Source organism: Palaemon carinicauda, chromosome 17 (genome assembly GCF_036898095.1).
Source record: "Palaemon carinicauda isolate YSFRI2023 chromosome 17, ASM3689809v2, whole genome shotgun sequence".
NCBI lineage: Eukaryota > Metazoa > Arthropoda > Malacostraca > Decapoda > Palaemonidae > Palaemon > Palaemon carinicauda.
The window spans coordinates 44,462,661-44,480,488 of NC_090741.1; the positions used below are offsets into that span (position 1 = coordinate 44,462,661).

Below are 17,828 nucleotides of genomic sequence, written 5' to 3' on the forward strand. Positions count from 1 at the left end.
GTGATACACTCTCTCTCTATCGTAACGATAGAGCGCATGTTGAACGTCCTGAACGTCAACAACTGCGTAGCATAAATAAACTAAACGTTAGTTCATCTTTGAAAACAGTACGAAGACTATCAAAGAAAATCTTTCATAAAATATTACATTTAAAAAGTTTTAAATCCTTAGCTCTTTAAAAGCTATTTACGATATAAAGGGCTCAACGTTGATTAACTTCGGTTTCCAAGTTAGGACCGCCTATCTTCTCTCAGGAAAGGTCGCATATAAACAAAACATTAAAATTTATTTTTATATGTTTATAATAAATGGAAAGTTAATTGAAGAGGCCTAATAAAGGCGGAGAGATATAAAATATATAGAGGAAAATCTATAAATAATCTATAACGTGATAAGATAATTACTAAAAGCCTAAACACACTTCCGTCTAAGGGAAGGGTCGGCCATTTAAAAGTGAAAGAAAGTCCATACTCTCTTTGTCACCATAATTAAATCTATCCAAAACGAGTTCAAGATTTAAGATGAAGATAAAACACCTGCATTGCGAAAGCTCAAAACCAGAATATAGTACTTCACCAATATGATGTGAAAAACTCCAGTTTAGGAACAGCGAGTAAAGTACGTCTTGTCGACATGTCGACAGAGAGAAAATTGAGTCTTTGTTTACATAAGAGCTGGGTATCTGGTCGACAGATGGCGCTGTTGGGCACACCCGCAGCCTGTGTAGCGATCGCTGGCGAGTTTTTCCGTAGATTTTGTCTGTCGAGCAACAGAGTTGCAGCTATATATTCACCGGCTAAGTTAAATATTTAAAATTGGTAAATATTGGTAAGTGCAAGTATAAGATTTTAATTTAGTATACTGTACTATATCATGATTACAGTGTACAACATTCACTGCTGTAGTTAATTTTAGATTCAACAGAGGAGGATCCGTTGACGTACCTCAGTTCATGTAGCCATTAACCCTTTTACCCCCAAAGGACGTACTGGTACGTTTCACAAAACTCATCCCTTTACCCCTATGGACGTACCGGTACGTCCTTGCAAAAAAATGCTATAAATTTTTTTTTTTTGAGAAAATTCAGGCATTTTCCAAGAGAATGAGACCAACTTGACCTCTCTATGACAAAAATTAAGGCTTTTAGAGCAATTTAAAAAAAAATATACTGCAAAATGTGCTGGGGAAAAAAATAACCCCTTGGGGGTTAAGGGTTGGAAATTTCCAAATACCCCGGGGGTAAAAGGGTTAACAAATTACATAACTGCTTGCCGTTAACAAGTTTCCTAGTCTTGAGCCTACCAGATTTTATCATGGCCAGGATCACCAGAAGGTTGAAATGCACACTTACATTACTTCAAAGAATATTTAAAGTGGGAAACAAAATTCTTAAGAGTTTACGCTCTCTAGTATCTGCAGAATTCTGCAACCACAGGGGTGCTCAGAATGCAATGACAGCTGATAAGAAGCTTGGACTGAGTACCAAATTATTTAGGCTTCTGTAAAATAAGGGTTTGTATTTCAATTTCACTAAATTTACTAACCATAATACTCCAAAATTCATGTTAGTGATTAAAATTAGGAGTAAAACTATCTATGCTACGCATATATTGAATCTCATATGACTAAAAAATTACGAGGAAATTATCTATATTAAGCAGGAATTTCAAAATCAATAGCGGGAAGCAAGAGCTATTCAAAAAAATTTTCAGGAACTGGAGAGAAGATTGTGATTTAAAAAATTTTTTTTTGAAAGATTTAAAAAAGAATTTATCTTGAAAATAAGGAAATTCTGACAATAAACAAACAACTGTTACATACACTCTTGCCTTCCCATACGCAGAGTGTGATTAATGAAGATAGTGTACCAAGCACATGTGCAAAGGCTCTGCTTCAAGAATTAAGAGTGCTGTAAAGAAGAAAAAAGAAAATAACACATGCATGAGGAAAAGAAATAATTTCCAAACATAGGTGTCCTGGAATAATTGAAGAGTTTGCTTGCTTGAAAAAAAATGTTAACTAAATGATAAGAAAGACAAAAGAGCACTAAAACTAAATTATGGACAAGAGAGTAGTAAAACTAACTAGTGGTACTTCAGACTTGAATAACAATGAAGAGCACACTATCATGAAATCATATACAGTACTATGAAATTCAATCATTCAAAAGCAAAGTTCTGTCCAAATATAAAGAAAAGATTCCATAAGCAAATGTGCAGCATTCACAAAATTGTGCAAATCAATAAAATAACTATGAAGAGCAAAAAGAATGGAAAGATTCAAATCAAACTATAATCTTAAGCTTTTAAGAGTTAGCTGACAATGTAAAAGTACTGTACTTACCCTTTCTGAAAGGCATTTTTCTTGCTTAGATAACCAGATCTATAACAATTATTTATATCGGTAGCAACGGACAACAGATCTTTTTCATTCCTGTTAATGAAATATAAACACATTTGTTATCTCTCTCACTCCTGTTAATAAAATGTTATTTTCATTAGTAAAATAAATTTTTGAATATACTTACCCGATGATCATGTAGCTGTCAACTCTGTTGCCCGACAGAAATCTACGGTCGGGATACGCCAGCGATCGCTATACAGGTGGGGGTGTACACAACAGCGCCATCTGTCGAGTAGGTACTCAGGTACTTCTTGTCAACAAGAACTCAATTTTCTCCTCGGTCCACTGGTTCTCTATGGGGAGGAAGGGCGGGTCCTTAAATTCATGATCATCGGGTAAGTATATTCAAAAATTTATTTTACTAATGAAAATAACATTTTTCAATATTAATCTTACCCGATGATCATGTAGCTGATTCACACCCAGGGTGGTGGGTGGAGACCAGCATACATGTTAACAAAGAAGCTAAGTATCCCGTATCTTATTTTAGCCGTTATTCAAAATAACAAACATAAAATAAATAAGTACCTGGTAAGGAAGTCGACTTGAACCATTACTCTGCCTTTTTAAGTACGTCTTCCTTACTGAGCCTAGCGATCCTCTTAGGATGCTGAGCGACTCCTAGGTGCTGAAGTATGAAGGGCTGCAACCCATACTAAAGGACCTCATCACAACCTCTAATCTAGGCGCTTCTCAAGAAAGAATTTGACCACCCGCCAAATCAACCAGGATGCGGAAGGCTTCTTAGCCTTCCGGACAACCCAGAAATATTTCAAGAGAAAGATTAAAAAGGTTCTGGAATTAGGGAATTGTAGTGGTGGAGCCCCCACCACTACTGCACTCGTTGCTACGAATGGTCCCAGAGTGTAGCAGTTCTCGTAAAGAGACTGGACATTCTTAAGATAAAAGACGCGAACACTGATTAGCTTTTCCAAAAGGTTGCGTCGAAAATATTTTGCAGAGATCTATTTTATTAAAAGGTCACGGAAGTTGTGACAGCTCTAACTTCGTGTGTCCTTACCTTCAGCCAAGCTTGGTCTCCCTCATTCAGAAGGGAATGAGCTTCTCGTATTAACAGTCTGAAAATAATAGGATAAAGAATTCTCTGACATAGGCAAAGATGAATTCTTAACTGAACACCATAAAGCTTCAGACGGGCCTCGTAAAGGTTTTTAAAAAAGAACTTAAGAGCTCTTACAGGACATAATACTCTTTCTAGTTCATTTCCAACCATACGATAAGTTTGGAATAACGAACGATATTGGTCAAGGCCGAGAAGGCAGCTCGTGTTTGGCTAGAAAACCAAGATGTAGAACATGTAGCCGTTTCGGATGAAAATCCGATGTTCTTGCTGAAGGCATGAATCTCACTGACTCTTTTAGCTGTGGTTAAGCATATCAGGAAAAGAGTCTTAAAGGTGAGATCTTTCAGGGAGGCTGATTGAAGTGGTTCGAACCTGTCTAACATAAGGAATCTTAGAACCACGTCTAAATTCCAACCAGGTGTAACCAAACGACGCTCCTTCGTGGTCTCAAAAGACTTAAGGAGGTCCTGTAGATCTTTATTGTTGGAAAGATCTAAGCCTCTGTGACGGAAGACTGATGCCAACATGCTTCTGTAACCCTTGAAAGTGGGAGCTGAAAGAGATCGCTCTTTCCTCAGATATAAGAGGAAGTCAGCTATTTGAGTTACAGAGGTACTGGTCGAGGATACGGATACTGACTTGCACCAGTTTCGGAAGATTTCCCACTTCGATTGGTAGACTCTAAGGGTGGATGTTCTCCTTGCTCTAACAATCGCTCTGGTTGCCTCCTTCGAAAAACCTCTAGTTCTCGAGAGTCTTTCGATACTCTGAAGGCAGTGAGACGAAGAGCGTGGAGGCCTTGGAGTACCTTCTTACGCGTGGCAGACGTAGCAGGTCCACCCTTAGGGGAAGAGTTCTGGGAACGTCTACTAGCCATCGAAGTACCTCGGTAAGTTATTCTCTCGCGGGCCAGAGGGAAGCAACTAGTGTCAACTTTGTCCCATCGTGAGAGGCGAACTTCTGCAGTACCTTGTTGACAATCTAGAACGGAGGGAATGCATATAGATCTAGATGAGACTAATCTAGTAGAAAGGCATCTAACAGAACCACTGCTGGGTCCGGGATAGGTGAGCAAAGTATTGAGAGCCTCTTGGACATCGAGGTTGCGAAGAGATCTATGGTTGGCTGGCCCCAGGTGACCCAAAGTCTCTTGCATACATCTCTGTGGAGGGTCCAATATGTTGGAATTATTGTCCCTTCCTACTGAGACAAACTGCTAAGACATTCAAGTTGCCTTGGAAGAAATTTGTTACTAGTGAAAAGTCTAGACCTGTTGAACAGGAGAGGAGGTCACTAGCGAACTCGCACCATGTCAGAGAGTAGGTCCCTCCTTGCTAGGAGATGAACATCAAAGCAGGGAGTTGTCCGTGTTGACCTCCATTACTTTGTCTTGAAGGAGAGACCTGAAGCTTTTCCAGGTCAGACGTACTGCCAGAAGCTTCTTGCAGTTAAAATGCATTGTCCTTTGACTCGAGTTCCATAATCCCGAGCATTCCCTACCGCCTAAGGTCGCACCCCAGCCTACGTCCGATGCGTCTGAGAAGAGAACGTGGTTGGGAGTCTGAACAGTCAGGGGAAGACCCTAAAAAAGGTTGATAAAGTCCTTTCCTCAGGTTAGACCAGACTTATCTTCCGGAAACCGGGATCGAGACCGCTTCTAGCGTCTTGTCCTTTTCCAGTGAAGAGCTAGATGAAACCGAAGAGGACGGAGGTGTAGTCTTCCAAGTGACACCAATTGAACCACGGATGACAGTGTCCTAACCAGACTCATCCACAGCCTGACAGGGCCGTATTCCTTCTTCAGCATCTTCTGGATGGATAGCAGGGCTGGGGATTGATCTTCTTGTTCAGCCATGTCCTCATCAGAGGGTTCCTCATCCGAAACTGATGAGGAAACGGCAACGGAGTGGGCAACGTCTGACTCGCTGAATCCGGTCGCACTGGTGGATGCGTGACGGAGCCGGACACAAGATCATGGTACTGCTGCACAGTCTGTGAACTGTCAACCATGGGGATGCGAGGAAGTACAGCGACAACCCGAAACTGTCTAGACTGTCTGGGTAGTACAGACAACCCCTTATCGGGTTGCTGAGGTTGCCGCACTGCGTCACAACAAGTCACCTCTGCTGGTTGTTGAACGTCTTCCCAGTGACACACTGAACGTCCACAACCACCTCCGAGAGTAGCTTAACGTCAACGTGCGACTGGCAACCCACACTGGGTCGCACCGGTGGAGGAACCATCTCAACTGGCGGACGTGAGTAGGATACCTCAGCGTCAACAGGGCGTACAACCAACTGGTAGGAAGGTCGTTGGCAAGAAGGTTCTTCTCCGTAAAAAATCCTCTATCAAGGACTAAGCTTGGACTGCATGTCTTGCAACAAAGCCCAAGGTCTATGGGAGCAGGTGTGGCAACAGACGGGGTTAGCGACTGAAGCGGAACCATTTACCCTCCCTGGAAGCATGTTATGCTTAAATTAAAGTCCATAGGAGGCTAAGCAGCTTAAGGCTCCTCTCCAAATGACAGAGTCCTCAAGGGAATATCAGAAGGAGGGAGAACAGCACTTTCTCATCTACAGGAACCATAACCGAGAAAAGCTAGGTTCTCTCAGTGAGGGTTTCACTGGTGCAAAAGCAGCAGACCAGAAGGCAACGTTATGAAACTGCTTGACAGTCTGAACTGTCAAAAACTGAACTGTCAACCACAACAGGAGCGTGAGGACATACAGCACTGGTGTATAAGTAGCAGACCAGAAGGCAACGTCATGTAACTGTTTGACAGTCTGTGAGTTGGCAACAACCAAAGTTGTGTGGGGAAGCCTCAACTCCTGACTGACTAGTTTGCTGCGGGCGAGTGGCGGTAACCACAGTGTGTTGCGGAGGCTGACACACCGTGTCAAAACACGGCAGCTAGTGGTAGCTCACGCACGGCAACGGAGTGCTCTGTGTGTGGGAGTCATCATACATCTGGCAGGGTTGACTGTGCATGGGTGGAGGAGCTCTCACAACAAGAGTGTGAGAGCAGGAAGCCATGCCGGGCGCACAACCGTGGGAGGTGTAGGCCTACGGGTGCATCGTCAACCTTCTCCGCAGTCGGAGTGTGGGAGCTGGCAACAACAAAAGCTGAGTGTTGGTGCGTGGGAGGGACTGCCGTGGGTTGCGGAGCATGCCGTATGGAATGCGGAGCATGCCGCATGGGTTGCGGAGCATGCCGCATTGTGTCAAAACACGGCAGCTCTACAGCACCTTCCCACTGCTGATGCGGTAGCTCACGCATGTCAATGGAGGGTGCAGCATGAACATGCGTCTGGCAGGGTCGACTGCGCATCGGAGGTGGAGCTCTCACAGGTGGAGTGTGGGAGCAGGCAGCCGCAGTATCTGCTGAGCGCACAACCGTGGAAGGTTGTAGATTAACAGGTGCATTGTCAACCTTCCAGCACGATACTCCTGCATGAAGGAGCAAGCTGAGACTGTATAGTCTGCAGCATGGACCACTAGGGTCTATGAAAGACAACAACAAACGGAGCTACTGTCCGTTGTGACTGAGGGTCTAAAACAGCTGGTGCGGCAACAGACGGAGTTACTGCCTGTTGCGGTACCACCTTGCCTCTCTTGGGAGGTGTGCAGTCGTCGGATGACTGGAGCGAGTCCGAACTGACCCAGTGGCTACACCTAGGCCGTTGGACTTGCGCGGAAGGGACCGACTTGCACTTAAAAGCTGCAAGATTTGGTCCATGGTTTCTGCGAGAAACCTCTTCCGCAGACGAGGAATAAATGGGCTCTCTCGTCTTTGTGTGGGTGGGGTGATCACGTCGGCAACGTGTGTAGATACACCCGAAACCACGGAGGGAAACGTCTGTTCGTCGATCAAGACCTGTGGAACCCATAAGTCCTTCGACATTACTTCTCCCCTGGGCTTGGGAGCTTGTAAGAGGTATCGGACAAGGTGAACAACTGGCACGAACAAACGAACCCTCGAACGCAACACTGTAACACTTTGAGCATATCACTTTATCACTTTTGATTTTCTGTTTGCACTTATTTCACTGAACTCGAAACTTTAAGTGATTTGTACCTGAAACACGCAATCCTATCCTTCATTAAAAGGTAGTAATTGCGAAACAGAATTACAATGTAACAGAAAAACATAATGAAAGATAAAGAATTCAGTGGCTGGAAAAGAGACTAAACACTAGATCAAATAAACTACGTTTAAAATCTCTCACCGCATAAAGCCTGGGAACAAGAATAAAACTCTAGAAACGTTTTACCTTCTACCCCTATAGCGACTAGGGAGAAGAGTAAAAAACGAGAACAACGTTACCCGCTTGAACGAAACGTTTATCCTCCTCTCTCTCCCTCCGTCTCTATCTCTCTCTCTCTTGACTTAGAACCTGAGAGATGAGCCCAATTATATATCGTTAAAACATATTATTTGTTAAAGGAAAAAAACTGAAAGGTTTCCCAAAAAAAAAAGTTCCTTTATTAGAATTAAAACCATTTAAGCTAAGAAAGAATGAACGAAACGCTAGAATCGGTTTACTCTTACTGCAACGTGAAACCGTGAAATACTCTCTCTCTATCGTAACGATAGAGCGCATGTTGAACGTTCTGAACGTCAACAACTGCGGAGACTAAACTAAACGTTAGTTCATCTTTGAAAACAGTACGAGACTATCAAAGAAATTCTTTCAAAAACATTAAAATTAAAATAGCATAAATTCTTAACAGGAAATACGATATGACGGGCTCAATGTTAATTAACTTCGGTTCCAAGTAAGGACCGCCTACTATTAGGAAAGGTCGCATATAAACAAACATAAAAATTAATTTTTATAAGTTTATAATAAATGGAAAGTTAATCGAAGAGGCCTATAAATGGCGGAGAGAAATAAAATAAATCTATAACTTTGTTAAGCAAAATTACCAAAAACCTAAACACACTTCTGTCTAAGGGAAGGGTCGGTCATTAAAAGTGAAAGAGAGTCTGTACTCTCTTCGACACCAACACTTCCGTCTAAGGGAAGGGTCGGCCATTTAAAAGTGAAAGAGAGTCCATACTCTCTTCGTCACCATAATTAAATCTATCCAAAACGAGTTCAAGTTTTGAAATGAAGATAAAACCCCTGCATAGCGAAAGCTCAAAACTGGAATAGTGTACTTCACCAAAAAGTTGTGAAAACAAATCCAGTTAGGGACGGCGTATTAGTAGGTCTTGCCGGTGGCACGACAGAGGAAAAATTGAGTTCTTGTTGACAAGAAGTACTTGAGTACCTACTCACAGATGGCGCTGTTGTGTACACCCCCACCTGTATAGCGATCGCTGGCGTATCCCGACCGTAGATTTCTGTCGGGCAACAGAGTTGACAGCTACATGATCATCGGGTAAGATTAATATTGAAAAAAAACAAACAAGTTTGTTATTATGATCATTATATTAATATATGTTAACTTGGAAAGAGAGTCAATGAAATGAATTCTCAAAGAGATGACCCAAAAGCTTAATGAGTCACTAACAACAAGATCACAATGTTAAAATACACGACAAAGTTCTCTAACAGTCCAACAAAACAATAAGAATAAGCATAAAGCTACGTTCTCTGAAAAACAATTTAACAACAACAATACATTGAAGTAATATACAGTACCATTATTCATGTGTGTAAAAAATCAAAGTCACCTGAATATTATGTACCCAAACAGATTACCTAAATAATGGAGGCAATACAAGAAAATGTAAATATTGGATATCAAATATGAGAGAAGTAACGACTAAAAATAAAAGTACGGGGAAAATGCCACCAACATATTCAAGTAAAACCTTTCATTGAAAGTCGATAAATCAAAAAACGTACAGAAAACTTACTTCTCTCCTCGTACCGAGGCTCCTAAAATTAAACCCAAGGACTTCACCACATCAATAGACAAGACTCCGGCAGACTTCATAAAACTCAGCAGTTCTCTCGAGGAACGCTTATCGGCTACTTTTTTCTTTTTCTCGCTGTCTTCAACTTGTAAATGCTGTTAGAAGAAAAGAGACGCTTGAAGAAAGTTTTGCATATTGTAGTGAGGAAGCTTGTTTCACAAGCTAATGGTTTATTAAGTTGCACTTTCAACATGTTATCTTTATTAGTAAAATAAATTTTTGAATATACTTACCCGATAATCATGTAGCTGTCAACTCTGTTGCCCGACAGAATTCTATGGAGGGATACGCCAGCTATCACAATACTAGAAGGGGGTGTACTTACCAGCGCCACCTGTGGCCAGGTACTCAAGTACTTCTTGTTGACACCTCCTCAATTATTCCTCGGTCCCACTGGTTCTCTATGGGGAGGAAGGGAGGGTCAATTAAATCATGATTATCGGGTAAGTATATTCAAAAATTTATTTTACTAATAAAAATAACATTTTTCAATATTAAACTTACCCGATAATCATGTAGCTGATTCACACCCAGGGGGGTGGGTGAAAACCAGTGTACAAGATTAAAGGATAGCTAAGTATCCCATATTTCATATAACAGTTATCTCAAATAACAATGAAATAATAAGTACCTGGTAAGGAAGTCGAATTGAACCGTTACTCTGTCTCTTTTTTAAGTTCGTCTTCCTTACTGAGCGCAGCGTTCCTCTTGGAGGCTGAATCAACCCAAAGGTGCTAAAGTATACAGGGCTGCAACCCATACTAAAGGACCTCATCACAACCTTTAACCTCGGCGCTTCTCAAGAAAGAATTGACCACCCGCCAAATCAACAAGGATGTGGAAGGCTTCTTAGCCGACCGAACAACCCATAAAAAGTATTCAAGAGAAAGGTTAAAAAGTTATGGAATTATGGGAATGTAGTGGCTGAGCCCTCGCCTACTACTGCATTCGTTGTTACGAATGGACCCAGGGTGTAGCAGTACTCGTAAAGAGACTGGACATCTTTGAGATGGAATGATGCGAACACTGACTTGTTTCTCCAATAGGTTGCATCCATAACACTCTGCAGAGAACGGTTCTGTTTGAAGGCCACTGAAGTAGCCACAGCTCTCACTTCATGTGTCCTTACCTTCAGCAAAGCAAGGTCTTCTTCCTTCAGATGAGAATTTGCTTCTCTAATCAGAAGCCTGATGTAGTAAGAAACTGAGTTCTTAGACATTGGTAGAGAAGGCTTCTTGATAGCACACCATAAGGCTTCTGATTGTCCTCGTAATGGTTTTGACCTTCTTAGATAGTACTTAAGAGCTCTAACAGGGCAAAGTACTCTCTCTAGTTCGTTCCCCACCATGTTGGACAGGCTTGGGATCTCGAACGACTTAGGGCAAGGACGGGAAGGAAGCTCGTTTTAGCCAAAAAAAACCGAGCCGCAAGGAACATGTAGCCGTTTCAGATGTGAAACCTATGTTCCTGCTGAAGGCGTGGATCTCACTTACTCTTTTACCTGTTGCTAAGCACACGAGGAAAAGAGTTTCTAATGTGAGGTCCTTAAAAGAGGCTGATTGGAACGGTTCAAATCCTGATGACATTAGGAACCTTAGGACCACGTCTAGATTCCAGCCTGGAGTGGACAACCGACGTTCCTTTGAGGTCTCAAAAGACCTAAGGAGGTCCTGTAGATCTTTGTTGGAGGAAAGATCCAAGCCTCTGTGGCGGAAAACCGCTGCCAACATACTTCTGTAACCCTTGATCGAAGGAGCTGATAGGGATTTTACGTTCCTTAGATGTAACAGGAAGTCAGCAATCTGGGTTACAGTGGTACTGGTTGAGGAAAACTGCATTGGCCTTGCACCAGCTTCGGAAGACTTCCCATTAAGACTGATAGACTCTGAGAGTGGATGTCGTCCTTGCTCTGGCAATCGTTCTGGCTGCCTCCTTCGAAAAGCCTCTAGTTCTTGAGAGACTTTCGATAGTCTGAAGGCAGTCAGACGAAGAGCGTGGAGGTTTGGGTGTACCTTCTTTACGTGAGGTTGACGCAGAAGGTCCACTCTAGGAGGAAGAGTCCTGGGAACGTCGACCAGCCATTGCAGTACCTCGGTGAACCCTTCTCTCGCGGGTCAGAGGGGAGCAACCAACGTCAACCGTGTCCCTTTGTGAGAGGCGAACTTCTGAAGTACCCTGTTGACAATCTTGAACGGCGGGAATGCATACAGGTTGAGATGGGACCAATCCAGCAGAAAGGCATCCACGCGAACTGCTGCTGGGTCTGGAATCGGAGAACAATACAAGAGGAGCTTCTTGGTCATCGAGGTAGCGAATAGAACTATGGTTGGCTGACCCCACAGGGCCCAAAGTCTGCTGCAAACATTCTTGTGAAGGGTCCACTCTGTGGGGAAGACCTGACCCTTACGGCTGAGGCGATCTGCCATGACATTCATATCGCCCTGAATGAGCCTCGTTACCAGCGTGAGCTTTCGATCTTTGACCAAATGAGGAGGTCCCTTGCGATCTTGAACAACTTCCTCGAATGAGTCCCTCTCTGCTTGGAGATGTAAGCCAAGGCTGTGGTGTAGTCGGAGTTCACCTCCACCACCTTGTTAAGCTGGAGGGACTTGAAGTTTATCAAGGCCAGATGAACTGCCAACAACTCCTTGCAATAGATGTGAAGTGTCCTTTGCTCCTGATTCCATGTTCCCGAGCATTCCTGTCCGTCCAGTGTCGCACCCCAGCCCGTGTCCGATGCGTCCGAGAAGAGACGGTGGTCGGGGGTCTGAACAGCCAAAGGTAGACCTTCCTTGAGAAGAATGCTGTTCTTCCACCACGTTAGAGTAGACCTCATCTCTTCGGAAACAGGAACTGAGCCCGTCTCTAGCGTCATGTCCTTTATCCAGTGAGCAGCTAGATGATACTGAAGGGGGCGGAGGTGGAGTCTCCCTAACTCGATGAACAGGGCCAGCGATGAAAGTGTCCCTGTTAGACTCATCCCCTGCCTGACTAAGCATCGGTTCCTTCTCAGCATGCTCTGGATGCATTCTAGGGCTTGGAAGATCCTTGGGGCCGACGGACAAGTCCGAAAAGCTCGACTCTGAAGATCCATACCCAAGGAAACAATGGTCTGGGATGGAACTAGCTGAGACTCCTCAAAATTGACCAGGAGGCCCAGTTCCTTGGTCAGAACCATAGTCCATTTGAAAATCTCCAGACAGCGACGACTTGTGGGAGCTCTTAAAAGCCAGTCGTCTGACGGAGCCGGACACAAGATCATGATACTGCTGCACAGTCTGTAAACTGTCAATCATGGGCAAGCGAGGAAGTACAGTGACAACCCGAATCTGTCTAGACTATCTGGGTCGTACAGAAAACTCCTTAACGGGTTGCTGAGGTAGCCGCACTGCGTCACAACAAGTCCCTTCTGTTGGTTGTTGAACGTCTTCCCCGTGACACATTGACTCCGTAAACAAAAAATCCTCTAACAAGGACTAAGCTTGGACTGCATGTCATGCAACACAGCTCAAGGTCTATGGGAGCAGGTGTGGTAACAGACGGGATTAGCGGCTGAAGTGGAACCATTACCTTCCCTGTAAGCATGTTATGCTTAAATAAAAGTCCATAAGAGGTTATGCAGCTAAAGGCTCCCTCCAAATGACAGAGTCCTCAAGGGAATATCAGAAGGAGGGAGAAAAGAACTTTCTCATCTACAGGGACCTTATCCTAGAAAAGCTAAGTTCTCTGAGTGAGGGTTCACTGGTGCAAAAGCAGCAGACTAGAAGGCAACGTTATGAAACTGCTTGACAGTCTAGTGAGTTGGCAACAACCCAAGATATGTTGAGAAGCATGCGGTAAGGTATGCAGAGTATGATGAATGCAGAGTATGCTGTATGCAGAGCATGCTGTATGAAGAGCATGTTGTATGCAGAGCATGCTGAATGCAGAGCATGCTGTATGCAGAGCATGTTGTATGCAGAGCATGCTGAATGCAGAGCATGCTGAATGCTGAGCATGTAGTAAGCAGAGCCTGCTGTAAGCAGAGCCTGCTGTAAGGAAAGCAGAGCGTGTGCATGGCGTTTAACATTCTCAGAAATTCCATGACCAGTGCTAGAGTGCTTTATGCATGCTTGCATGGGGTTTAAAAATCAACATAATGTTTACCTTACATTCATAACTCATGATTCATATTTTTGCCATGGTTTGAAAATGGAGGTAAGGTATGCTGAACAGCAGAGTCAGAACGAGCTGGAACAACAACAGTGGAAGGTGCAGAAAGTTCCTGTTCCTGTGGTATGAGTGGAGCGTGAAGAGACCGAGGTTGCGCAGAACAAGGTAAAGTTCCCGCAAGCAGAGGTGTCTGAGGCGCAGGATCAGGGTGCACGGGTTGAGCTCGGTGCAGCAGCTGAGGAGACTGACTCACAGGTGGAAGAGGTTGTACCTCCACCGAGAGTTGCACCACCGGTGGAGCAGCCAGGGGAGGAGGAGGAAGAGTGGAGTAATCCTCCTGATCCCAAACCAAAGGTTGCCTTAAAGAAGGCTGAGGCTGAACAACACTGGGAACAGCGAACACAGAAAGAGGTTCAACATCGTACGCCTGGCAGATGGTGCTGCGACTGGGTGCAGCGAGTGCAGGCGGGTTGAGCACAGGCTGAACGGGTGCAGGTGGAGGTGCAACACTCTCAGCCCGACACTCACGCAACAGGTCCGAAAGCTGTGCTTGCATGGACTGTAGTAGAGTCCACAACATCGTACGCCTGGCAGATGGTGCTGCGACTGGGTGCAGCGAGTGCAGGCGGGTTGAGCACAGGCTGAAAGGGTGCAGGTGGAGGTGCAACACTCTCAGCCCGACACTCACGCAACAGGTCCGAAAGCTGTGCTTGCATGGACTGTAGTAGAGTCCACAACATCGTACGCCTGGCAGATGGTGCTGCGACTGGGTGCAGCGAGTGCAGGCGGGTGCAGCACAGGCTGAACGGGTGCAGCCGGTTGGTGCACCATCGGTGCAGGCGGGTGCAGCACAGGCTGAACGGGTGCAGGCGGTTGGTGCACCACCGGTGCAGGAGGAGGAGGAGGTGCAACACTCTCAGCACGACACTCACGCATCAGGTCCGAAAGCTGTGCTTGCATGGACTGTAGTAGAGTCCACAACATCGTACGCCTGGCAGGTGGTACTGCGATCAGGTGGAGCGAGCATAGGCGGGGGGAGTGTAGGCGCACTCTCAGCCCGACAAACTGATGACTGAGGAGAGTCAGAGCTAACCCAATGACTGCATCCGGGTTGTTGAACTTTACTTCGTACGTCTGGCATAGGTCTGGACTTACGTTTAAGAGGTCTTGAGACCTGAGACCAGCGTTACTCTGCCTATATTTTCTCCTCTAAATCTCTTCTGCAGACGAGCAAAATAAGGGCTCAATCGTCTGCGGGTGGGAGTGACGGTCTCGGTAAGACACGCCCACAACCACCGAGGATACTTCTGTGCGCCGATCAAGGCCTGCCGAACCCTTTAATCCTTCGACATTGCTTCTCCCCTGGGCTTGGGAGCTTGCAAGAGGTCCCGGACTGGGAGGACGACTGGCGCGCACAAAAGTACCCTCACGCATAACACTGACATACTTTGCGCTAATCACTTATCACTTTGATTTCTGTTTGCACTTATTTCACTGAACTCGAAACTTTAAGTGGTTTGTACCTGAAACACGCAATTCTATCCTTCTCAAAAGTTAGTAATTGCGAAAACAGAATTACAATGTAACAGAAAAATCTAATGAAAGAAAATTCAGTGGCTGGAAAGAGACTAAACACTAGATCACTCTAGAAACGTTTAGTTTCTTCCCCTAAAGAGACTAGGGATAAGAGCAAAACGATAACGACGTTACTCGTACGCCTGGCAGGCTTGAGGGAAACGTTTATCCTCTTTCTCCCTCCGTCTCTATCTCTCTCTCTCTCTCTCTCTTGACTTAGAACCTGAGAGAAGAGCCCAATCATATATATCGTTAAAACATATTATTGTTAAAGGAAAAAACTGAAATATTTCCCAAAAAGAAAAGTTCCTTATTAGGATCAAAACCATTAAGTTAAGAAAGAATGAACAAAACGCTAGACACGGTTACTCTTACTGCAATGTGAAACCGTGAACATTCTTTCTCTATCGTAACGATAGAGTGCAAGTTGAAACGTTCTGAACGTCAACAACTGCCGAGACAAACAAAACGTTAGTTCAACTTTGAAAAAGTACGAGACTATCAAAGAAATTCTTTCAAAGACCTTAAAATAGCATAATATGTTAACAGGTAAAACCGAAATGACGGGCTCACGATAATTAACTTCGGTACCAAGAAAAGACCGCCTACTATTAGGAAGGTCGAATATAAACAAATATAAAAATTAATTTTAATAAGTTTATAATAAAAGGAAGTTAATCGAAGAGGCCTATAAGAGGCGGAGAGATATAAAATAAATCTATAACTTTTGTTAAGCAAAATTAAGAAAAAGAGTCTATACTCTCTTAGACACCAACACTTCCGTCTAAGGGAAGGGTCGGCCATTGAAAGGTGAACGAGAGTTCATACTCTCTTCGTCACCAAAATTAATCAAATTAATTCCAAAAGCTAACTAAGCTAAAATAGAAGTTTCCAGTAAAGCGACAGCCGAAATCAAAGAGAAATACTTCACCAAAGTCGTGAAAATACTCCAAGAACATAAGCGTATCCCAGAACGTCTTGTCAGAAGCACGACAGAGGAATAATTGAGGAGGTGTCAACAAGAAGTACTTGAGTACCTGGCCACAGGTGGCGCTGGTAAGTACACCCCCTTCTAGTATTGTGATAGCTGGCGTATCCCTCCATAGAATTCTGTCGGGCAACAGAGTTGACAGCTACATGATTATCGGGTAAGTTTAATATTGAAAAATAAACAATTATAATGCTGCTATAATAATGCAATGCTGTTTTGCTAATATTTATGAGACAAAGAGCAAACATAATGTTGATAAGGAGCATTCCCTTAAGTTGGGTATCTTAAAAATAAAACAGACCAAAAATTCCCACAGATATGACACACACGATAGATTATTTCAACTGTTCCCCTATAATTTAAAGAAAATAAACAATAAAGGAAATCTTAATCTTAAAATACCTAATTCTTCAGTACAATAATCTAATACACAAGTAAAATAAAGAATACTTTCAAAAACACATAAGAACGTAAAGGAAACTAAAACCTAGCTATAAAAGCAATAATGGCACAGAGTCAGTCATGAAAAAAGAATTACTATGTAAGATATAGTCAGCCCTTCTTATTTGTAGGGGTTAGGTAACAGAGAAAGGCTCAAAAAGCGAGAATCCACGAATACTTCCTGCCCTAAGGTGGGTTAATTCGGCACTTCTCGACTCCTTTATCACCAGTTCGACAGCAAGATTCTTTGGAATGCAATTGGGGACAAAACCTTCGACTTCATGAGCTTCAGTTCAAGCTGGTAACTCAACCCTTCAAAGATTGAAGTGTATGCTCTTGATTGTCTCATGAAGCCAGAAAAATTGTTCATGATACTTCTTTCTTGGTTTTGACAGTGGTAAGGAAAAGACTCTGACACTTAAACCTGAAAAGTCGAGTCTTCTTCAGATAGCACTGCAGAGCCCTCACAGGAAACAAAAGTATTTTTTTATTACTACCAGACACTTCATGAAGTAAAGGGATAGAGAAAGTATCAAACCTTGGTCGTGTGATGAGTTCTATGTTTGGTTTTGAATTTGGCCACAAAACTAAGAGACCCTCTTCAAACTTAACGGGATAAGCAAGAGGTCCAACCAACTCGCCAACTCTCTTTCCCAAAACTATTGATAGCAAACAAAAGGTTTTAAGAGTTAGAGCATTATTTCATGACCTCTTCAAAGGCTTATATGGGGCATGTGTAAAAGACTTGAAATCACGATTGAGATTCCAGGCCGAGAGACTGTGGGCCTGGGGTGTACAAAACTCCTTGAATCTTTTATCAAGCAATGACAACTCCGACGAGGAGGAGAGGTTTATGCTCTTCAATAAAAAAAGCAAGGCTCAAGGATGAGCAGTATCCTTCTACATTCATGACTGAGAGGTGCTTCTTGGCAAAGATCAACGAGTAAGCTGGTAATCTGAGCTAAAAATGCTAACAAATCGCAACATCATTTGGCTTGTGGCCATCTTGGAACAACCAGGTTCATCTGGGACCTAGCGTGATCAACAATTGGTTGATCGGCCGGAGAATTAGACTGAAAAGGGGAAAAGTGTAGGACCACAGAGTATCTAGCTTCCAACTCTAGTGTGATTCGCATATATTTGTCACCTTGAAAAGTAAGCTACTATGGCGGCGGCATAGCTAATCAACACTACCAAGCATTTCCTCAAATATTCCTGGAATGCCTGCACTGTATCTCTAAAACATTAAGGCAGAT

The 17,828-nt window shown here is 43.6% G+C and overlaps 1 protein-coding gene across 3 annotated transcripts in view; it reads right to left on the reverse strand.

The window, feature by feature from the left end:
• LOC137656715 (TBCC domain-containing protein 1-like) overlaps window positions 1-17,828 on the reverse strand; it is a 137,511-nt gene that overhangs the window by 37,478 nt on the left and 82,205 nt on the right. For all 3 annotated transcript variants that reach the window (XM_068390948.1, XM_068390947.1, XM_068390949.1), the window contains exons 7-8: window positions 9,354-9,508; window positions 2,344-2,433 (exon numbers count right to left, since the gene is read on the reverse strand). In XM_068390948.1, coding sequence (XP_068247049.1) covers window positions 2,344-2,433; window positions 9,354-9,508 — 245 coding nt within the window. The remainder of the gene's footprint in view (window positions 1-2,343; window positions 2,434-9,353; window positions 9,509-17,828) is intronic.